We start from the raw sequence: 24,062 nt of genomic DNA, 5'->3' as shown, positions 1-24,062 counted from the left end.
TATCTCTTACCATAATCTAATTATTTTATTTGTTACTTTTTAATATCTGTTTTCCCCAGGTTTAAAAGCCCCATGATGATAGGGACTGGGACAGATTTGTTCATTGGTGCATCCCTACTACATAGCACTGTGCTTGTCTTTCAGTAGAATCTCAATAAATACTCATGGAATGAATGATTGGATTTAGTGTAAGGTATAGTTTGGTTCCCAAAGGGGTCCCTGAGGATGTAAAAATTTCCTTGTCAAAGGAATGCAGTTATAATAGCAGAAACATGCATGGGGTTGATATTTTAGATCAAGGAGACCTTCTTGTGTGACATTTTTTCAGTTAGCACTGTCTGATTTGCTAACCCAGAGAGCTGACAGGGCTCTTTTTGGAGAAGATAAAAAACCAAAACAAAACAAAACCCCTTGAAGACAAAAGATTACCCCTTGGGGGGCCTTTGTACTGTTTGGACAGCCAGAGAAATTAATTGGAAGAGGGGAGCTATACATCCAAGAGATGCTTGTTTCCAAAGTTCTAGTATCAGAACAGTAAAGAATGAGTCCACAGTTTGCCACATATCAGACTATCAAAGACATGGTCATTAATCATTGTGTGATGACTTTTGGGTTGATTCTGTTTTAAATAAATTTTTTTTCTTCAATCCACAGGTCGCAGTTTTTGTCTGCTTGAACACACATGGCTTTGTTACGAAAAAGTAAGATTACAGCTTTTGACAATCATGATTATTAAAAACAGATATTCTAAAAGACTGTTTTGATGCTAGATCTTGGATTTTTTTTAAAAAAAATCCTCTTTGATTTTCATGGATCGTTTTCCCACATGCAATACTTGGCATTATCATTTCAGGATGATGCCTGTGGAAAGTTGTTAAGTATTTTGTCCAGACATAGATTTATCCTGAGAGGGGTCATACATTTCTATAAAATTTATAAATATAACTCATTTTCTCATTTTAAATAAATATTCATGTTCCTATTTAATTCAGCAGTTGTAATTTCATGTTCCTATTCTTAAATTATATTATCTTCAGATCCCATCAAAACCTGGATTTGCCCTTGATTTCAGATATAGCAGTTTGTGAACCTGGGAGAGAAACATAGTTATCTAATTGTGTTGCTGTTAGCCTCAGGGTAGAATTGCCTGATGTAGCAGATGAAAAGACAAGATATCCAGTTAGATATGAATTTTAGATTATCTATGAATGATATTTTAGCATAAGTATATCCCAAATATTGCATAAGACATACTTATACTAAAAAAAATAAAATAAAGGTGGTAGTAGACATTGAGTTGCTTCCCCACACTGGCTGTGGCAGGTAAATGTTAATCAGACGTATTGATAAACTACAGGACTTTGTTCCTTATTTTCTATTTCTCTATAGTTTGGTATTAAATTGAGTCTAGTATCCGGTTGTCTCTGGCTGCATCTGACAATCCAGAAAGGCAGAGGGGAGCTGGATGTTAGCACAGGAGAATCCTTGAGCCTCAGAATGTAGCTCTGGAAGACATCTGTAGAGAATGACTCCTTCCTTTTACAAATGTGAAGACAAAGGCCTAGGAGCCAGAAAATAGCTCAGTATGAGGCCAATAAATGTAAATACCTTGATGCACAAAAGTAGGAAATGATAACATATAACAATTGTAACGTGTTTACTGGGCCTACATTGCCTTCATTAACTCTCAAAACCCCCCTGTGAGACAATGACTAATATTACAATTACACTCCTCATGGAGCAGATGAGCAAACTGAGGCTCAGAGAGATTCAGTGACCTGTCCAAAGCCACACAGCTAAGAGGTGATAGAAACAAGATTTGAATCACGCTTGAAATCCTAGCCCCTTCCTCTCCTACCAACATTTTCCAGACTTCAGGTACTTGTGCTCCATGTAGAGCAATGCACACCTTCTCAATTTTTCATCATCTGTGTTTCTTCTGTCCTATGCATGACTTAACAATTTTCTTTAAGTTGACTCATTTAAAAAAGTATGTGTACTTTATAATAGAAAGTGTATATCCTTACTGTAAGTAGAATAAGCTATCTCGTATCATAAAAAGAAGTTGATTATACAAATATATACGATTAGAACAATGTTATTCAATCCTGGGTTGCTTTTGTTGTTGGCCTGCACCTGAAATTAAACTGATTTCTCACGCTGTGATTTAATGTTACTTAATGCCATGATCATGAACCTCCTAAACCACCTCATGTACAATCACATGGCATGTGCTCAATATTAGGACAACACTGTCCTATATTACTTGTGCTTCTCAGTAGATCCCAAGGGCGAGCGTCATTGTTCTGGAACAGATGGTCCTGGATGCTGGGAACTAGAAGAGGTATTTAGGTCTTCTGGCTTCTCACTCAGGGCAAGAATTTTCAGTACGTCATCCTTGACCAGTGGTTGAATTAACCGAGAAGCTGTGTTATAATAGCTGAGAACCTGTACTCATAAGAAGTACTGGCTCATCATAAGCATCATATAAATGTTGGCTATTCATTCAAACAAAGTATTCATGCACAGAAAGTGGCTCCAGAGGGAGCATCATACACGCACTAAGGTTGTAGCCTCTGCCATCAGACTGCCAGGGTCCTCCTTAAACTCCATCTCCGTATCCTTGAGCATCAACAGCATCCTGGCTTAACCCTTTATGCACATGCCATCTGCTTAAAGGTCCCAGACCACCACTGCTATGTATGTCAGGGAAGGCATCTGCTCCTAAGACTATTCTAAACTTTCCCCAAATTTCAGCTTGATAGGTTACACTTGAATGTGTTTCTGTTTTTATTTCAGTTAATCAGGTGTTGCTGTTCCTTCTGATTGTGACCCTCTGTGGGATCCTGTATAAGAAAGTTCATAAGGGAACTGTGCTCAGGAATGAAACAGGTATGCTAACTGAAATAAGCCAATCCCAAAAAGACAAATACTATGTGATTCTTCTTATATGAGGTACTTAGATAGTCAAAATCATCCAGACAGAAAGTATAATGGTGGTTGCCAGGGGCTGGGGGGGGGGAGGGGGATAGGGAGTTCTTGCTTAATGGGTATAAGTTGTAGTTTTATAAAATGAGTTTATAAAACTCCCGTTTTGTAAGAGTTATGGGGATGGATGGTGGCGAGAGTAGTACCACAGTGTGAATGTATTTAATACACTGAACTGTGTACTTAGAAATGGTAAAGATGAGAAATTTTATGTGTTTTTTACCACAATAAAAAGAATTTTAAAAAAAAGCAGATAAGTAAGCATATATAATCCATCAAGATAGGGTACCTGGGACTGCGGTTTAAATGCATTCCTTTGATTCCTTTCAGTAGCTGGGTTCAGAGACAAGCCACAATTTGGTCAGATCCCAAGGACCTGCTCGTAGAATATCCACCCAAGGCCAACTTCTCAGTAATGTTCTAGAATGATCAGTGCTACTCAAACTTTAGCACATATAAGAATCACGATTACAGTTGGTTAAAACATAATACTTGGACCCACCCTGAGAAATTTTGAGCTAGTAGATATGGGGTGAGGCCTGAGAATTTGCACTTCTAATAAGCTCCCAGTGACACTTGGTTTTTGGACAACACTTTGGGTGGCTTGCTTTACATCTGTCCTTTGAGTCTCTCAAAATCTTGGTTATGAAAATTGCCTTCTCTCTCTTCTCCCTGCTGGTTCATTCCCATCAGTACACAAATAGCCTCAGAATTCTCAACTTAAAAAAGCTCCTGTATTGACCCTATATTCTCTTCCAGCTGTGCCGAGGAGCCCAATTTCCCTCCCGAGGGGTGAATTGCTTGAAATGGCACCTTTACAACCTCCGAACACACAAAATCAACCCACACAAAAATTAAGAAACACTGATAGCAAGTATATTATGTTATGTTATATTATGTTATATTATGTTATTTATAAAGATTTTATTTTTAAGTAATCTTTACACCTACTGTGGGGCCCAAACTCACAACCCTGAGATCAAAAGTCTCACACTCCTCCAACTGAGCCAGCAAGATGCTCCTATTTTTAGATAATTTAATTTTTATATTAATCAAACAAATACATTTATGGAAAATGCAGAAGAGAAAAAATATTACCTGTTGTCGTATCAGCCAAAGACAAATACAGTTAATATTTTGGTGCATTATATACATTCACCTCACACTATTTTTCTTTTCTTTTTTTTTTTAAAGATTTTATTTATTTATTTGAGAGAGAGAGAATGAGAGATAGAGAGCACAAGAGGGAAGAGGGTCAGCAGGAGAAGCAGACTCCCCGCTGAGCAGGGAGCCCGATGCGGGACTCGATCCCAGGACTCCAGGATCATCACCTGAGCCGAAGGCAGTCGCTTAACCAACTGAGCCACCCAGGCACCCTCTCACACTATTTTTCTTAAGCCAGCTTAGGCACTGGACATACAACAATGAAAAAAAAAAAACAATGTCCCTGTTCTCACAAAGCTGACTTACCTTAATATAAAAAATTCATTTAAAAAAAACAGTTAAGGGGCACCTGGATGGCTCAGTCAGGTAAGCATCTGACTTTGGCTCAGGTCATGATCCCAGGGTCCTAGGATCGAGCCCCACATAGGGCTTCCTGCTCAGTGGGGAGTTTGCTTCTCCCTCTTCCTCTGTCCCTTTCTCCTGCTCATACTCTCTCGTGCTCTCTCTCTCTCCCCCCCCCAAAAAAAGTTAAAAACATGTGTAATCTGGTCTAAATGAACATGAGGAGCATCTGGAAAGAGAATGACTTCACATAAAGACCTGTATACAAATGTTTCTAGGACATTATTCTTTGTAGCCATGAACTGGAAACAATCCACATGTGAATCAACTAATGAGTAAATAAAATGTAGTATATTGACACAGTGGAGTCCTTTTCAACAGTAAAAAGGAACACAGTAATGTGTGCTCCCCTGTGGATAAACCTCCCAGAGATTATGCTACATGAAAGAAGCCAGACCTGAAAGCCCACATATTATACAGTTCTGTGTATAGAAATCTCTAGAAAAGGTAAATCTACAGAGACATAAAAGAGAGCTCTGGTTTCCTGGACCTGGGAGTGGGAGTGGATTGACGGCAACCCAGTGAAGGGAACTTTTCACGGAGGTGAGATTGTTCTAAAATGGTGATTGTGGTTGTGCAACTCTATCAATTTACTAAAAATCATGGAACTGTATACCTACAGTAGCAAATTTTAAGAAAATTCCAAAATTTCCAAATTTTAAGAAATCTGTATTAGCCTAGGCTGCCTTAACAAAATACCACAGACTAGGTGGCCTAAACAAAAGAAATTTATTTTCTCACAGCTCTTAAGGCTGGAAGTCTAAGATCCAGGTGCTCCCAGCATTCGTTTCTCCCAAGACTTCTCTTCTAGGCTCACAGTTCTCCCCATGTCCTCAGATGACCTTTTCTGAGTGTTTACATCTCTGATGTCCCTGCCTCTTCTTATAAGGACACCAGTCATACTGGATTAAGCCTCAAGCTAAGCCGCATTTTTCACTTAATTGTCCTTTAAAGGCTCTGTCTTCGAATGCAGTCACATTCTGAGGTAGTAGGAGTTAGGGCTTCAATATATGAATTTACACAATTCAGTCCATAACAATAAATTATGCCTCAATAGAGGAAGGAAGCCATACAAGGTCAAAAGTTGTCTGAACTTCAAGTTCTTTCCTCCTCACCCTTCATTCACTCCCTGCCCATAAACCAACACATTTGGCCAGTTGAATCCCACAGCAAACTCCTTTCTCCACAGAGAGAAATGAATAGCTTTTATAACAGCTGTTAAAACAACTGTAAGGAAATGCACATCCTGGCTCATTAATTAGCCATATACCAATAAACAAAGTGTTTGGAGCACATGAATGGATCCAGTGTCATATTTTTATCCCATGCAGTGTTAAATAAAAAAAGAATCAGTGTTATGAACTACTATTCAAAAGAATATAGTGTTGACATGGAAAGATGGCTGTGCTATGTTAAGTGGAAAATGCCAAGTTGCAGAAAACCATGAAAAGTATGATTTCATTTTGGTTTTAAAATAATACATGTAAGTGGTATATTTCCTTTTGGAATAACATGAAGAAGGATTTGAGAGGCACACATTACACCCGTAACAGAGATCTGCCTTTGGAATTGGAGTGGAGAGGTCTGAAGAAAATCATCAGGGTTTATTGGAATTTGGGGCTGGGATTTTTTTTTTTTTAAGATTTTTTATTTACTTATATGAGAGAGAGAGAGAGAGAACAGGAGCGGGGTGAGGGGCAGAGGGAGAAGGAGGGAGCCCCATGCGGGGCTCGATCCTGGGACTCCAGGATCAAGACCTGAGCTGAAGGCAGACGTTTAAACTGACTGAGCCACCCAGGTGCCCCTGGGATTCTTTCCAAGAAGTGCATATTAATATATATATATTTAAAGATTTTATTTATTTATTTGACATATTAATATTTTTAATAGACTTTATTTTTGGGGTGCCTTGGGTGCCTCAGTCGTTAAGCGTCTGCCTTCGGCTCAGGTCATGATCTCAGGGTCGTGGGATCGAGCCCCACATCGGGCTCCCTGCTCAGCGGGGAGCCTGCTTCTCCCTCTCCCACTCCCCCGCTTGTGTTCCTGCTCTCGCTATGTCTCTCTCTGTTAAATAAATAATTAAAATCTTAAAAAAAAAAAAAAACAAAAACCATCCCCTGCCCTATGGTACATTAGTGACAAGTGATGAACTTCCATGGGCACGTCATTCTTACCCAGTGTCCACAGTTTACACCTTTTGGGTTCACTCCTGGTGTTGTACATGGGCTGTGAGAAATGTATAATGACATTTATCTACCATTCTAGAAAATAGAAACAGTGAAACTCCTCTGTGCTCCACCTATTCCATATTAACTTTTGTATTTTCTAAGACAGTAATTCAAAGAACTAGTGGTATAAGGTGATGTCCAGAAGCCCTGTAAAGTCACATGCTGAAGAAAAGCACAGTGCCATTTTGTGTATTCTCCTGATAATAACATTTGATGTAATCTCCTGATAATTTAGCTGGTGATTAACTCCCTGGCCCATTTGAAGTGAGGCAAGTTTACATGATTGGCTAAAAAGATCCTAATTTAAATGGGATTCAGAGACTTGGCGTTGGGAGAGCATACATTTCACTTTTTCTAGGAATGGGCGTGGTCTGATAAGTGCTGCTTGTGGGAATGGACTAGTGCAATGGAATACATTTCTAGTCCATACTACCATCAGTATGGTGTTTTCTTAGAGATTTTAGGGCACCAAGCAGCTAAATCTTTTGATGAATTGGCTTAGGCACCAATTGGCACAACAGATTCAAAAACAGTGGATGATTCCCCCAAGAAGCTGCAAGGATGAAACATTCGTGAAGAATTTATAGTTGGTAAATCGTTCCCCCCACCCCGCCACTTTCTCCAGTGTGCCTTCATCCATATTCTGTCCAGGGAAGACTTCTTGGCAGAGAGCAGTGTTTTTGGCTTGGGTTAGCTTCCAGCTCCTCTGACTGGCAGAGACTCCTAAGAAGTGTGGCAGATGAGCTATAAACTTGGTGTTTGACCCCTTGGGGTGGCCCTATTTCCTGGGGATACCTTCCTCCTCCCTTATTCTGCCTGTTGCCTGACAGGCTGGCTCTGCCCCAGCTTTCCAGCCCTTCTCTCTCTTTCTTTGCGCCTACAAGTAGTCCAGGAATCATTCCTCCAAAGCCCTGTTCTGTAAGATCTACACATCAATTCAGTTAAATCCAGCAAACTTTTATTAAGTGCTTCCTAGGTGCCAGACTCCGTGGGGATAATATAATGAGCTCATAGTCTAGCGGGGGAGACAGACACATGAATAGATGCTTTGTGTGCAGTGGAGTAAGTGCTCAAAGAGAGGTATTTAATAAATTCACCCATCCATTCATCCATCCCTCCCTCCAAAGTGGATTGGGAATCTACCATGTTCCAGGCACTATGCTAGCTGCAAGTGAGCAGACAGAGATGAACAAGTTACTGTCCCGGCCCTCATGGAGCTCCCAATGTAATGAGAGAGAAAGGAAAGACATGCAACCCAAAAAATTGCAATGCAGCTGCTAAATCCAGCCACAAACAAGACTAAAGTGAGCACAGATAGGGGGTGAGCTAATTTGTGTAAGGAGCTGTTAAGGCTTCCCTGAGGGTCTGATCTAGACTGATGGTGTCAGAGTTAGCCATGTGGGAAAAGGTGGAAGGAACGTTCCAGGCATCAGGAACGGTGTGTGCAAGGGCACTGAGGAAAGGGACAACCTGCCTGGTACAGTGTTCAGGGGACCACAAGTAGTTTGGTATTGCTGGGATGCAAGGAGTCAAAGCTAGGGAAGTGAGCAGGGGCTGGATCGTGAGGCACCCTGTGTGCCAGGCAAAGGAAGGTAGCTTTACCTTATGGGAACCCCTGAAGGATGGGAAGCAGTGAAGAAACATAGTCAGATTTGCATTTGGGGCAGTTCACTTCACTGCCTGAAAGTAACATGCCACATGATTAGGAAACCTCCCCGAGATGACAGTTTAGTCCAAAAGGAATAATCCCTTAGGAAATATTTTCTTTTGGGGCACCTGGGTGGCTCAGTCGTTAAGCATCTGCCTTCCGCTCAGGTCATGATCCCAGGGTCCTGGGATCGAGCCCCGCATTGGACTCTCTGCTCAGCAGGAAGCCTGCTTCTCCCTCTCCCACTCCCCCTGCTTGTGTTCCCTCTCTCCCTGTGTCTCTCTCTGTCAAATAAATAAAATCTTTAAAAAAAGAGAAATATTTTCTTTTTTGTTTATAAAAATAACCATAGTTACTTTAGAGAATTTGGAAAACACAAGAGATGCAAATAAGGAAATTGAAATCACTCATAATTCCATAAACAGATGTAGATCCATTTGAAAATGTCTGTATATATCACATTGGGATAATATGCTAGATGAGATTCGTGTGGTGATTTTGTGCACCAAATGCTAGAGAGAATTTTGTATTCTTTTCCCCCTTAACATTGTATTATGAGCATTCTCTCATGTCACTAAAGATACTGTGAAAACAAACTTATTCTCGTGGTGGACATGTCCAATGTGGTGGCCAGCCTGTGAAGAGACGTAGGAGGAGAAGGGGTAGACGCTTCCATGTTCCTTAAGTTATACAAAGCACAGGTCCTGGTAGTTAGTTTAATATATATTTGTTGGATTAAATATCAGCTAGAACTACCCTGCATCTGAGTGGTATTTTGCAAAAAGTATCTGTAAAGAGAGAGCAAGCTTTAAGTAAAAACCAGAAGGGCATCTGATTGTGGGTACTCTACATACTGATAATTACTATCCTTCATCCTGGAAAACTATATTGTGGTGCCAAAATGTGATGTTATATCACCAGTTTTTTATATCACAGCCACAGCTCAAGAGAACAATCAATTACTCATCTTGTACATTAGTCATGCTCTTTCATTTACCTCCTTTCTCTTGCTGTCAGATTTACAGACACTTGACTAGAGGGTGGATAAGAGAAGGAAGATCACAAGCAGTAGGTTTCATAGCAGCATAGGCAGGGTAAATATCCCAGTTTAGGAAAGAGTTGAGGAGCTGAGGAACTGTCGAATCGAATGAGGCTTTCAGTTCTTCACATATTTTTCAACTGTGTATCTGTGTTAGGCTATCTGATTGGCTTCTGTAAGAGAGCTCCAAAATAATAGTGCTGAAGCAAAACAGAGGTTTATTTTCTCTCTCAAGGTCAAAGTGTGATGTGTCCTTTCTACAGTCATCCAGATCAAGTTTCCTTCTCTCTTGGGGTTTTGGTGTCCTCCACAGGTAGCTTCCATCTTGGGGCCCAAGATGGCTGCCCTGAGTCCTGTCATCATATCCCCATTCCAGACAATGGGAAGGGGGAAAGGAAGAGGGGAGGCCAGCACATTGCTTTCAAAGACAAACCCAGTAGTCGCCCACATACCTGCACTAACCTCCCATTGGTCAGAACTTGATCACACAGACTTGCAAGGGAGTCTGAGAATCGTGGTTGGCTATGTGCCCGCTAAAATTCCAGTGTTCTTTTTCTAAGAGAAGAGGAGACTGGGTGTTGGAGAATAGTTGGCAGTCTCTACTACCCTATGCTGTCTTCCCCCAGGAGTGTGGAAGACACCTGGCCCTACTATGAAATTCCTTCATGTTCTAAGACACTGATTTTGATGTTTCCAGACGAGGACTCTGAACCTCCTGAGGAAATGGAGGAGGAGATTCCTGTGGTGATTTGTGCTGCGGCGGGCAGAATGGGTGCCACCATGGCTGCCATCAACAGCATCTACAGCAATACTGACGCCAACATTCTGTTCTACGTCGTTGGACTCCGGAACACTCTGTCTCGAATCCGGTAATTTGTGCACTATAGACTTTGGAGTTTTCTGCTTTTTTTTTTTTTTTCATCTTTCTTATCTTTCCTTAAATGGATTTCCCTATGTTTTGGGTTTGATACATGTCATTTGAATTAATGAGAGGATGACCTGAGGTTTACTTGGCGACCTGACGAATGTGTTGCCTCGCTAAGGAAGTTGCAGCAAAGCCTCATTAATCTGGTTGTTCAAGGCATCGTTCTGCTGAAGCGAATTGTCTAATGAACCAAAGAATTGCAGTCCTTAAGCAGGTTCTGTGGAAGTCTTTCTTTCTAAAATGGTTTCTCTTTTCTCTGCTTTCTTAACCTGGAAGGATAGTAATATAGTATCATTTTAATATGACCCAGAATCATCACTGATTATAATTTTTTATTTAATTTAATTTAATTTATTTTTTAAAAGATTTTATTTATTTATTCATGAGAGACAGAGGGAGAGAGAGAGAGAGAAGCAGAGGGAGAAGCAGGCTCCCAAGGAGCAGGGAGCCCGATGCAGGACTCGATCCCAGGACCCTGGGATCATGACCTGAGCCGAAGGCAGACGCTTAACCATCTGAGCCACCCAGGTGCCCTGATTATAATTTTTTAAAGAATTTATTTATTTATTTGAGATAGAGTGAGAGAGAGAGAGCACAAGCAGGGGGGAGGGGCAGAGGGAGAGGGAGAAGCAGGCTCCCCCCTGAGCAGGGAAATGGACGCTGGGCTTGATCCCAGAACCCTGGGATCATGACCTGAGCCGAAGGCAGATGCCTGACTGACTGAGCTACCCAGGCACCCCATTATTATAATTTTTGAACTGCAAAGCAATCTGTTTCCTATCACACAACACACTAAAAAAATAAGTTGGGAATGGATTTAGAAGAGATAAATAGAAAATCAAATTTTAAAGTATTATAAAAATGTGGGATAATTATATAATTTTGCTATGGAAAATGACTGTGAGCACAAAAACCATAAGGAAAAAATGGACAGATTTTACTGCATAATATTTAAAAACTTTATTTATTTATTTATTTATTTATTTATTTATTTATTTATTTAATTTTTAGAGAACCCAAGTTTTGGGATTAACAGACAAGGCTTTATTCATTTACTTATTTTAAAGATTGCATTTGTTTATTTATTGAGAGAGAGCATGAACTGGGGGAGGGGCAGAGGGAGAGGGAGAAACAGACTCCCCACTGAGCAGGGAGCCAGAAGAGAGCCTCAATCCCAGGACCCTGGGATCATGACATGAGCTGAAGGCAGATACCTAACTGACTGAGCCACCCAGGTGCCCCTAAACACTTTTAAATTATGAAAAACACTGTAAGTGAAATTAATCATGCAATAAATGAGGCAAAATATTTTCAACATGTATTATAGATGAAGGATTACTATCCAAAGTATAAAAAGGATTCTCACAAAAAATTTTTAAGCATACAAACATCTAGTAGAAAAATAGAAATAGAAACAAATAGAATACAAACAAACAAATCATAGAAGAAAAAATACAAATGGTCAACAAACATGAAAAGGTATTCTGTGTTACTCATAGGGAAATGCAAATTAAAATGACAATGACATAATTTTTCACTCACCGAGATGGTAAAAAATTAAAGAGGACAACAATATCCAGTGCAAGAAAATGGACATGCTCATTCTTTACTTAAACAATGTACACTTTGTAAACTGGTAAGGCATTTTGAAAGAGCAATATGGCAATGTCTAATAAAATTTGATATGCATAGAACTGCTGTAGCCACTGTGGAAGACAGTATGGAGGTTCCTCAAAAAGTTAGAAATAAAATTACCCTACAATCCAGGAATTGCACTAGTGGGTATTTACAACCAAAATACAAAAACACTAACTCAAAGTGATACATGCACTCCTACATTTATAGTAGCCTTATTTACAATAGCCAAATCAAGGAAGCAGCCTAAGTGTCCTTGGATAGATGAATGGATAAAGAAGAGGTGGTGTGTATATACAATGGAGTATTATTCAGGCATATAAAAGAATGGCATCTTACCATTTGCAATGATGTGGATGGAGTTTGATTGCATTTTGCTAAGTGAAATAAATCAGTCAGAGAAAGACAAACACCATATGATCTCACTCATGTGGAATGTAAGGAACAAAAAAAATGAACAAAGGAAAAAAGAGAGAGAGACAAACCAAGAAACAGACTCTCAACTATCGAGAACAAACTTCTGGTTCCCAGGGGGAGGCGGGTGGGGGGATGAGTGAAACAGGTGCACTTGTCATGATGAGCACCGGTACTGCATGGAAGTGTTGAATCACTATGTTGTACACCTGCAGATAATATTACACTGTATGTTAACTAATTGGAATTTTAAATTTAAAAAAAATGTTATATGCATATATAACATATATAGTTTGACTCACCATACCATTTTCACTACTAGGAATCTGTTACAGCAATTCTAATACATATTACCAAAATATAGGTACAACAGTGTTAATTTCAGCATTATATGAAATAGCAAAAAAAAATGCTAACTGCTTAAATGTCCATCGATAGAAGAATATTGAAATGAACTATGGAATATGATCCAGCTATTAAAAGAGAAAGAAGGCCGTGTGGGTATACTGACAAGATCTTCGAGGCATCTTGTTAAGTGGAAGATGCACATTGCCGTACATCTCATATGGTATAATCCATTTTATGAACGTCTTATCCATTCAGGCTGCTGTAACAGAAAGCCCCAGACTGGGTAGCTTATAAAAACAGAAATGTATTTCTCTCAGTTCTGGAGGCTGTGAAGCCCAAGATCTAGGCCCCAGCCGATTCCATGTCTGGTAAGGGCCTGCTTGCTGGTTCATAGAGGGCTGCGTTTTTGTTGCCCTCCCATGGTGGAAGGGGTATGGGATTTCACTGGGGTCTCTTTCAGAAGGGCATTGATCCCATTCATGAGGGCTCCACCCTCAGGACCTAATCACCTTCTGAAGGCCACACCTCCAAATGCCATCACACTGGGGATTAGGTTTCAACATATGAATTTGGGGATGGGGGACAAAAACATTGTTCATAGCTTTAAAGATAAAAACAAAAACAAAAACAGGGGTGCCTGGCTGGCTCGGTTGGTAGAGCATGCAGTCTTGATCTCAGGGTTGTGAATTCGAGCCCCACATTGGGTGTAGAGATTACTTAAAAATAAAATCTTAAGAAAAAAAGGGGTGCCTGGGTGGCTCAGTCGGTTAAGCGCCTGCCTTTGGCTCAGGTCATGATGCCAGGGTCCTGGGATCGAGCCTCACGTGGGACTCTCTGTTCAGTGGGGAGCCTGCTTTCCCTCTCCCTCTGCCTGCCACTCCCCCTGCTTGTGCTCTCTCTCTCTGTCAAATAAATAAATAAAATCTTTTTTAAAAATCTTAAAAACAACCCAAACTGTAAATGTGTATATGTACATATATGTGTTTCTGTAAAGAAAAAGACCCAAAAGATCTCCATCTGTTAACAGTGGCCGCCTCTGGGGAGGATGGAGGGATTGGGGAGAGCAGTGATGAAGGGAAGTTCAAGGTATTTCAAGTGTTATTTCCATTATTCGGAAGGAGAATAGGGACGCCTGGGTGGCTCAGTCAGTTAAGTGTCTGCCTTCAGCTCAGGTCATGATCCCAGGACTCTGGGATCACCCTGTGTTGGGCTCCTTGCTCAGCAGGGAGGTTGCTTCTCCCTCTTCCTCTGCCCCTCACCCCATTTGTGCTCTCTCTCACTTGTTCTCTCCCTCAAATAAATAAATAAAATCTGTAAAAAAAAAAAAGGAAGAAAGAATTTTTCTTTATTTATCTTAGTAATCTCTATACCCAATGTGGGGCTTGAGCTCATGACCCCAAGAAGAAGAGTTGTATGCTCTTCCAACTGAGCTAGCCAGGCTCTCAGAGAATATATTTATGTATGACTTTTATAATTAGATTTTTAAGTCTTAGCACTATTAGGAGGTACTGAGATATGGAAGACACTTGCTCCTAATCTAAATGGTCCTTGGCTCCTGTGGGTTTTGAGGGCTTATGTTTACATTCTAGATTTTCTGTCTCATTTCTCACTCTTCTTATCATTTATTGTTGGAGATTATTCCCTTAGCCTGCTGTTAACAGCCCTGTAATTATCCGTGGGAATGAAAACTAGATAACCAAACCCCAAAGGGTAGCGTGTGTAATATGTTCTGAGCAAGGGTTTGTACTTGAACAAAAGGCATGAGCTCCAGGGCTCTGAGCAGGAACTGTCTCCCAGCTCTTGGTGGTGTAGTCCACTACCCCCCTGTTTTAAATAATTAAAAACAAAAAACCCTCTTTTCATTGAAGCATAATACAAAAACAGAATATTGCCTAAATCCTGTGTACAGCTTAGTGAGTCATCACAAAGTAAACATACCCATGTAACAACCACCACCCCGAAGTGGGATGGTCAGTCTTTTTAACTTTGCCATTCAGCCGGGTGTCCAAGGCTATCTCACAGTGGTTTAACTTGAGATCCTTTTATTTCTAATGAGTTTGAGCACTGTTTTCCCCACATTTCTTGGCCACGTAGATGTGCATGCTTGAGTCTCTCGCCATTGTTGACGTGACTTCTACCCCCCTCCGGATTTATTGAGCTATAATTGACATATAACGTTGTGTAAATGATGGGCGTTTATGGTTCAAATTTTGCAGATCTCAATGTTATTCAGAAGATCAACTCTTTTGTTGATTTTTGAGCAACAACAAACGCTTTAGTCATTGACAATCGTATTTTGAGATCATTTCTACCAAGAATTGTATTATGGATTGGAAAAAAGATAGTCATACATTGTGTGAGACTGAGAGAACACGAGGGCAGAGGGTGGGGGCAAGGAGGAGAAGGTGGGAAGCAAGGACAGGTGGGGGAACAGTGAGAGACAGAGACTCAGAGACAAGGTTAACTCCAAATCATCCTTGGAGTCCAAACAGCAGAGTAAGAATGACTTCCCTCGAGTAGGAGATTCAGAATGTCCTGCTTCATAACTTGATAAATCCGTTAGCCCATGGCAGGAACATTTTTGTTCTTCCAGTTTCCTGTGGAGATTATGTGGATCTGGGGAGATATTTGGTTATTACTATTTTGCTTCATTTCCTTTGCAGAGTTATGCGAATTAAAGGAAAAAAAGAGGAAAGATTTGAAGCCAGACCAGATAGAGAAAAAAAAAAAAATCAGAAGGATTTATAGACTAAACTCGAAGGTTTAGACATTTTATTTTTAACTTTCTAAGGAGGCAACAGATTGACTCTGAAGCAATAGGCAAAGTGAGGAAAGGTTGGAGGTGTATACTAGAGCTTTCTTTGTGTGTGTGTGTGTGTGTGTTTTTTGTCATCTCTTTAGAAAATGGATCGAACATTCTAAACTAAGGGAAATAAACTTTAAAGTCGTGGAATTCAACCCTATAGTCCTCAAAGGGAAGATCAGACCAGATTCATCAAGGCCCGAACTGCTTCAGCCTGTGAGTAGGAAACACGCCCGTGCTGGGGACAGTCTTTGGTGAGACCCTTGCTCAGTGTGGAGCACTGGCCACTGGGATGTGGATGGAATATTTCTGAAGCAGTGTTAGCTCTCCACCAAGCTCTGCTTATTTATAATTTATACCACCTGCTCCAGAAGGATTTAAGATGGTTTACATAAATATAATGAAGCTATTAAAGAAGAAATGAAGCGTAAGGAAATGTAGGATGCCTTTATATGTGTGAATATGCCTGTAGGGGTTGGGGGTAGGGGCCAAATTGTGAGGCCAGGAAAAAATATTCCCAACCCACAGGCTGTTGTGTGTACTGCAATTGGACATTAAATTTAGCCGAGTATCCCAGTAGCTAAGGAAAAACAGTAGCATGGTTGATTATATACCTCATAGGATCAACTAAGATATTTGCAGGAGACACCCACTGTTTTCCCTAGCATTGGGAATCTTAAGGTATTTTACTGCAAGAGTTCTTACAAAAGGGACTCTTTCTTGCATAAAGAGTAGGGTTGATGGCGGGTTCACAGAAAATGTAGCCATGCTCTACATATAGCTGTCACTGAAATCCATCCTCGAAAATGTAATGAATTCTAAGCCCTTCAATGACATGACCTTTTCCCAATCCCTTATATTTATTATCAGAGCGTGAGCTGAGATGCGATTTTGGATTAAGTGGTGCGGCTAATCAAACTGCTTGACTCCCACCCTCCGCTCTTGCTTGTCTGACTTTTTTCTCGTCCAAGGAGCTAACAGGTTAAACTTGCGGCTGGGATGCCTCTGTGCCCGTGTGCGTGCGTGTGCGTGTGCATGCGTGCGTGTGTGTGCGCATGCGTGCGTGAGGCTTAGTTGACAGCCGTCAAAGTACTAGTGTAGAGGAGAGCAGGCAATTTGTGGCCTGAAAGACTGACCAGGAAGGAAGCCTGTGACCCCCGCTGTAGCAGTTCACAGAGGGGAAGGTGTCCCGTCACCGTCTGGGCAGCTGTGATCTGCCAGCGCTGGTTGCGGCCCCGGGCCCCCATCCCTGGGCACCGGGACGCTGCGGTGAGGCATCTCTGCAGCCTGTTGTATCTCGCTCCGCACCCAGAGCTGAGCTGAGGCCAAGGTCAGAGCCACCCCTCCAGCGCTGGAAGACGCGGAGCCACAAGCCTCTTGCCCACCATCGCTTCCTTTGTTGTTTTAACAGCTGAACTTTGTTCGATTTTATCTCCCTCTGCTTATCCATCGACACGAGAAAGTCATCTATTTGGACGATGACGTCATTGTGCAAGGTATACTCGCTGACTGCCAAGAACACTCGGAAAAGGAGCAGCTGATAAGTAGAATGACTTCCCTTCTTCATTTTCCAAATAGCTAGGCCGCCCAGTGATTTTGACTTGTGTATTCAAGTCGGGAGAATAGTAAGTGTTGTAAGTGTGGGAATAATTTGAAAACAGGGGTGGATACTCGCTTCCCTGGACAGTCCAGCTGACCTTCTGAGAGCCACTGTCAAAGTCAGCAATGAATAACCTAGTAGCCTTCCCTTTCTCTGCACCCCTAGAATGTAGGGCAATGAAGTCTCCCTGATGACATTCTGAGAAGTGAGCTAAGTTTGGGTGTTTCAGTGTGGCTTTCTGTCTCCCACGTTCAAATAAGATGAGCACAGGTGTGGAAGTTACACGGCGACAGAAGTAAAGAAATCGGCCAGTGCCGATCCGAGCTTACCATCAAGTGGCTTTCTGAACAGAGACAAGCTAGATTATTAAGTCAGTCGCCACTTGAAATTGGGATCACATACTTTTCCTCCTTAGCAAAATCGGGGACTGTTTGACATTCTAAGGCTCTATCTGGCTCTAAAACAAATGCTATAATATTTTAACTCCTGGTGTTTCTAAATTCAGGTGATATCCAAGAACTCTATGACACCACCTTGGCCCTGGGCCACGCGGCAGCTTTCTCGGGTGACTGCGATTTGCCCTCGGCTCAGGACATGAACAGATTTGTGGGGCTGCAGGTGGGCTCGCTGCTCGGAGGTCCTGCCTTCGCCCTGCTGCTCCCCTCCCTTCCCTTCCCCACAGCTCATGATAATCTAACCTGGGAGAACCCTGCCCGGGAGGGGCCTGGCTGCCCGTTCCACCCCGGCTCCGTGCGTACCGAGGCTGGGGCAAGATAACCCTGCAAAGTCCCGCTCTCCTTGTCTGAAACACGGCAACAGTAGTCCCTGTTTTGTTCTGTCTTTGTGAGCCGCGATGCGATAACATGATGCCCAAGTTCCAGCCTGCAGTAGTGCTCCAGAAGGGACCCTTGTTCTGTAGGTGGCTGGAACCACACTCTCTGTCTGAGATGGGGGTTTACTGTAAGAGACTCCCTGAACTTTGGGTTCTATTTTCAGAGTTGTGATCATCGCTTTCCCCCATCCCCTTTCAATAGAGGAAAATACTGATTTTCCTCAAGGGTAAAGAGCTTCTCGCCCTGGAGGAAATGAGAAAAGTTGAACCTCTATGGACTACTGAAGCCAAAAGGATGGCTTTAAAATACAAGGTGGTGCTAAGAAGCAAATGCTGTTCTCCAAAAAAAAGTTCCGGAAATAATTTTATGTGTGGCGATAGAGATGTGACACACTTTGAGGCGTCGGCTTTCAGGCCACCCCCGACTTGGTCAAAAGCTCGGCTCTGTCACTTAGTAGGTTTGTAACCCTGGGCCAAGTTACTTACCAGTCATCTTCTCCCTCAGTTGTCCAACAGAGGTAGTAAGAGTACTTCCCTTGTAGAGTTATTGTGAGAATTAAATTAGTTAATCCGTGGAAAGGGACTGCGTGCAATTAATGAGGTAATGTGTGCAAAGTTCCCAGAACTGCCTGGTGCCCAGAATTTGCTCATGTGTTTCCATTATTTCCCTGTTACCTTTGAGCATCACACTGAGGTGGGTTAGGACAGCTCGTGCAGGTGAAACAGTATGTCCTGCCGCATGCCACACCCATTCAGCAACTTCCTATATATGCCTGACACTGTTTTAGGTACCAGTGAGACAGTAAACAAAACTAAAATTCCTGCCTTTGTGTAGCTTACATTTTGGTGGGAAGAGACAGTCAGTAAACAAAGTATTTAACGGAGGATCAGGGTGCAGGTCGGGCTGTACGTTAAATTGGGTGATCAGGGAAGGCTCCCCTGAGGTAGTGTCGCTGAGCCTACACCTGAAAGAACTGAGGGAACCGCCTCAGCAGATATCTAGGGGAAAAACAGTCCAAGGAGAGGTAATGGCAAGTTCAAAGGTCCTGAGGCTGGAGTGTGTCTTTCTTGTATGGAAGGAACAAGGAGATCGGTGTGGCAGAGGAAAGCGGGGCGAGAACAGACGTTAGAAAGGTAATGGCAGTGGGGGCAGATGGCACAGGGCGTAGCAGCCCATTGTAGGAACTCAGGCTTTTACTCTGAGATGGGAAGCCACTGGAGAGGCTTTGAGCAGGTAAGTGACAGAAACAGAGTGGAGTTGAAAAGGGTGGCAGCAGGAACAGTTTAGAAGGAGCTTGCAGAAATCCTGTGAGTGGCAATGACAGCCTGGACCGGGAAGGTAGCAGTGTGGACAGTGTAGTTTGGAAGACGAGACCAACAGGATTTGCTGACGGATTTGGATGAAAAGTGAATGAGAAGGAACCACGGAGGACCTAACGACCCTGGGCTTTTTGCCTAATTATCTGGAAGAATGGAGTTGCCAGTAACTGAGGTGGGGCAGATTGTCAGGAAGCAGGTTTGGGACAGGACTGGGATCCGTGTTTGGATGTAAGGGGAGCTGCCTTGTTAAGCCTCCAGGAGACAGAGTTGGCAGATGTGGCAGAAGCTGGGAATCCAGAGACATCAGGACCGGCTACACGGATAGCATTTCGAGCTATGAGACTGGATGAGGCTGTCGAGGGAGTTAGTGCTAGAGACAGGAACAGGTGCTGGAAGAGAGGCTGGGGAAGGGAGAAAACCAGCCAGGGACGCTAGGAAGTGGCTGGGGACACAGTAGGAAACCCAGAAATACTGCATGGTGGTTTCAGGAAAATGACTATTTTTCAGAAACAAAACATTTGTTCAAAAGCGTATCCCATTCCTTTCTAGAATACATACATGGGCTATCTGGACTACAGGAAGAAGACCATAAAAGACCTTGGCATAAGCCCCAGCACTTGCTCTTTCAATCCGGGTGTGATTGTGGCTAACATGACGGAATGGAAGCACCAGCGCATCACCAAACAACTGGAGAAGTGGATGCAAAAAAATGTGGAGTATGTGTAAACCTCTCTACCATTTTCCATGCTTGGCAACAGAATTATTCAGTTAATTTTCTATACATAACTCGGGTTAGAAAGATTTCACAGACATCTTAGATCAGATTTTCTTACAGAGGCGCTGATGAGAAAGAATGGGGACAAGAGATGAAAATCTAGTCTCAGATGGTATGTCAGCGGAAGCGAGATCCTGCAGTATCTTATCATGCAAACATTTTTCTAATGAACTAATAATGTAATTTTAAGTCCTCTCCTAGAAGCCTAGTGAACCTTCTCCACTGAAAATCATTTATCTCAGTTGGGTTTCTCCTTCTTACATAGATTTGTTTTTAAGAGTGATTTTATAAACTCAACTTTGTTTTTGAAGGTTGAATTTTTAAAAATGTATCATTTTTCATTGTCGAAGTTCTAAAGTAGAGGGAAAAAAACCCCTCTAACACAACCACTATTACCGTGTCGTTGTATTTCCTGTCCATCTTTTTTTATCTGGGTATTTTAAATACCATCATAACCTTGAATTTTAAGTAGTTATTCTACATAATGTAGGATCAGAATTTGATCTTCTGTATTTGCCATAAAAAAGGCTGAAAATTAAAATGGCAAAATGCTATGCTGTGAGTCTAGACAAATTATATGGGAATTCATGGTATTCTTACAATTTTGTGTAAGTCTGACAATTTTCAAAATAAAAAGTTGGGGGAAAATGAAAAACTATTGTCTTACTACATAGTGGGAGACTGTCTTACATCTTTCAAAATTAGTAGATTCTACTTTATCTGAGTCTGTGTGGCTCGAGGCCAAATGTTGCTTTTCTATTCCATTTCTTAGGGAAAATCTCTACAGCAGCTCCCTGGGAGGAGGGGTAGCCACCTCCCCAATGCTGATTGTGTTTCATGGGAAATACTCCGCAATCAACCCCCTGTGGCACATAAGGCACCTGGGTAAGTATTTTAGGGAGACAACACAAATGTGCATCTTACAGATCTGTGAGCACCAGGGGGGGACGGTGTGCTATAGCACCAGCTGCCTCAATTCAGATCCTCCAGGCGATCTTGGAGGTGATCCATTAACCTTCGTTGCTCAGATTCTACAAATGCAGCTGATAAAAATGGCCTGAGAGGTGCGTTTCTAGGAATTCATGGGAAGCAATTAGACTCATGCTTAGCATACAGTATGTGCTCAATAAACATTACCTACTTTTACAATAGAACTTTCACTGTCAGAACTTTTCACTTGCCTTTATTGCTCTCTTGCAGTAGTTTGCAGTGGGCAAAACCAAACGAATTAGCATAATGGTTTTTGATGCATCAAGATAGCTCACAACTTCTCTTTTAAAAAGTTGATTCCTGGGCGCCTGGGTGGCTCAGTTGTTAAGCGACTGCCTTCGGCTCAGGTCATGATCCTGGAGTCCCGGGATCGAGTCCCGCATCGGGCTCCCTGCTCGGCAGGGAATCTGCTTCTCCCTCTGACCCTCTTCCCTCTCATGCTCTCTTTCTGTCTCTCTCAAATAAATAAATAAAATCTTTAAAAAAAAAAGTTGATTCCTGACTGTGTACCATGTGAGTCTTCTATTCAGTCTTCACTGCAGGAGTGCAGGTTCTACGATATGGACCGAAATCCCAACTCTGCTATTACCTATGTTGGGCAAATTATTCAACCTTTCTGTGCCTTAGTTCTCCATTTGTAAACTGAAGCTAACAGAACCTTATAAAGTTTTTATAGGGAATAAATTACCTAATACATGTAAATTGCTTAGCACAGAGCCTGGCGCAGAAGACACATTCATTCAAACACATGGCCACAATCCCTTAGCCAAAAGCACTGGGCCAGACCTGTTTAGAAATGAGAAAGGTTTTGAATTTTAAAAAGGTAATGTGATGCATACATTTATGTTATGCAATATTCTGAGTGGGATCTAGGTTTTGCTACCAAAAAAGTTATTAAAAATCCTTTTGTTTTCAGACATTTGGGCATTATTTTAGAATTGGATGTATATTTACTAAGTATCTTCTACACTGTAAGGAACTGAGCTAGGTTTTGGTGACAAAGGTGAATATTAGTTCTAATTCTCAGAACAGCCTGCAAGGTGGTATGTCCCTTACTCTCCCTTTTAAAAGAAGGGGCACATAAAACTATAGAAGCTGGTCCTGTCTCCTCTTACTGATTCTGTACAGATTTCCTTCTGCCTCATTACCAGAATCTTCCTCGATTTTCCTGAGCATCTGTGTGCACACAGAGGCAACACAGGGAAGTTAAGGACACTAGTGTTCCATCTGGTTTGATTTATAATAATGTTGGGTTCACTGTTAGGTCAAATACCAGTATTTCCATGAAATGAATGTGCAGAAAATCCCATCAAAGTTGTAGGTCTATAAAAAAGGTTGTGTAGGAATAGTTATGCGGAGCTTAGATTGATAAGGTTAGAGCATTTTATGATCTTGAACAGAGTCTCAATCACATTTTATGAAATATCTAACTGGTAAGTAGGAAGGCGCAGAATCTTCCTAAGGGAAAGAAATCATTTTTCTTTGTAGAACAGAGACTACATCTGTGAAGGTTTTGGAATCAGGGAAGTCTGCAAAGTAAATCTACACAGAAATCATTTGAAAAATGATTCAGTTTTAGGGCGTTTTGGAAGCAGAAAGCAATGTAACACTAATGGGTATTAAGTTTGGGTCTAAGCAGGTAGGCTTAAGATTTTAAAAATGTATGATATATATTTAGTTAAAAGCAAACTGCAAGCCCATAGGGAGTCCTCCGATCATGGAGCAGACAGATGATGTCCCCAGGTGGAGACTCTAAGGCGCTTCTTCCCAAATGAGCATTTCCTTTGTAGAGTCTTTGGAAGTTGATAATTATTCCAATTATGTTACCACAGCCTGAAACACCTAGCTCCTCTTCCACGACCGCCTTCACAGCTATGTTTGTAATGGAAGATGGCTTTTTGTTTTTTTCTTGCATCATGTGAAGCTGGACTAACACACAACTCCAGCTATCCACCCTCTCTTAAGGGATTTTCAGTTTTAAAAAAATATTAAATTCTCTTTCGCAGAAAGAAAATCTAAAACAAGGGGCGCCTGGGTGGTTCAGTCATTAATCATCTGCTTTTGGCTCAGGTCATGATCCCAGGACCCTCCCTCTCCCCCTCCCTCTCTCTCATAAATAAAATTTTTTTTTAAGATTTTTACTTATTTATTAGAGAGAGAGAGACAGCAAGAAAGGGAACACAAGCAGGGGGAGTGGGAGAGGGAGAAGCAGGCTTCCCACTGAGCAGGGAGCCTGATGCGGGGCTCGATCCCAGGACCCTGGGATCATGACCTGAGCCAAAGGCAGACGCTTAACGACTGAGCCACCCAGGCGCCCCTGATAAATAAAATCTTAAAAAAAAATAATGGACTTGTATTCAATTTTCAATATAAAATTTTTACTTTCTAACAAGCCTATTTCTTTCTTTTAAACACCATGAAGGCTGGAATCCAGATACCAGATATTCAGAGCATTTTCTGCAGGAAGCAAAACTACTCCACTGGAATGGAAGACATAAACCTTGGGACTTCCCTAGTGTTCACAATGACTTATGGGAAAGCTGGTTTGTTCCTGACCCTGCAGGAATATTTAAACTCAATCACCACAGTAGCTGATATAACTTAACATTTTAAGTATTTCCTACACAAAAATGTGGAATTGTGCATTTGTAGCCCTACTATTTCATTGTTCTTTATGAATAGTACCTTTGAGACATATGATCCACAATGGAAACCACAAAGACTACTGTGTGCAAACAGCACCCTGGGTCATGCATGCATGGACTCCTTCTTAAGTACAGGGGGGTTACGGAAATCACGATGAGGTGCGTGAGATGTATTGTTGGAAGGAAATAAACCCGTCTCGGTTTCAGCAATCAATTTGCTTAACTCTGAATGACAACTTGTATTCACAATTTTTAAAAATTTCTAGATGTGTTTTTTCACACACATCTTTTTTTAGGTATTTTTCA

At 41.6% G+C, this 24,062-nt stretch overlaps 1 protein-coding gene across 1 annotated transcript; it reads left to right on the top strand.

Moving 5' to 3' along the window:
* The first annotated feature begins 615 nt into the window (after window positions 1–615).
* Window positions 616–23,987, top strand: GLT8D2 (glycosyltransferase 8 domain containing 2). The gene is made up of 9 exons (XM_028121660.2): window positions 616–701; window positions 2,800–2,892; window positions 10,167–10,338; window positions 15,693–15,810; window positions 17,006–17,090; window positions 17,700–17,812; window positions 19,896–20,062; window positions 20,894–21,006; window positions 23,534–23,987. Exons 1-9 carry the CDS (start codon window positions 683–685, stop codon window positions 23,704–23,706), a joined length of 1,053 nt encoding a protein of 350 aa, XP_027977461.1. The 5' UTR covers window positions 616–682; the 3' UTR covers window positions 23,707–23,987.
* The last annotated feature ends 75 nt before the right edge of the window (window positions 23,988–24,062 follow it).

This window comes from Eumetopias jubatus, unplaced genomic scaffold, assembly GCF_037043125.1.
Source record: "Eumetopias jubatus isolate StellerSeaLion01/CBP00866 unplaced genomic scaffold, mEumJub1_p1.0 scaffold_8, whole genome shotgun sequence".
NCBI classification, from domain to species: Eukaryota; Metazoa; Chordata; class Mammalia; order Carnivora; family Otariidae; genus Eumetopias; species Eumetopias jubatus.
The sequence above is the reverse complement of the archived record's forward strand: the minus strand, read 5'-3'. Positions and strand labels throughout refer to the sequence as shown.

Excerpts from the sequence above, each read along its gene's own strand:
- GLT8D2 (XM_028121660.2), top strand. Across the intron at positions 10,339-15,692 it reads AACACTCTGTCTCGAATCCG|AAAATGGATCGAACATTCTA; the intron begins GTAATTTGTGCA and ends TCATCTCTTTAG. Across the intron at positions 20,063-20,893 it reads TGGATGCAAAAAAATGTGGA|GGAAAATCTCTACAGCAGCT; the intron begins GTATGTGTAAAC and ends TCCATTTCTTAG.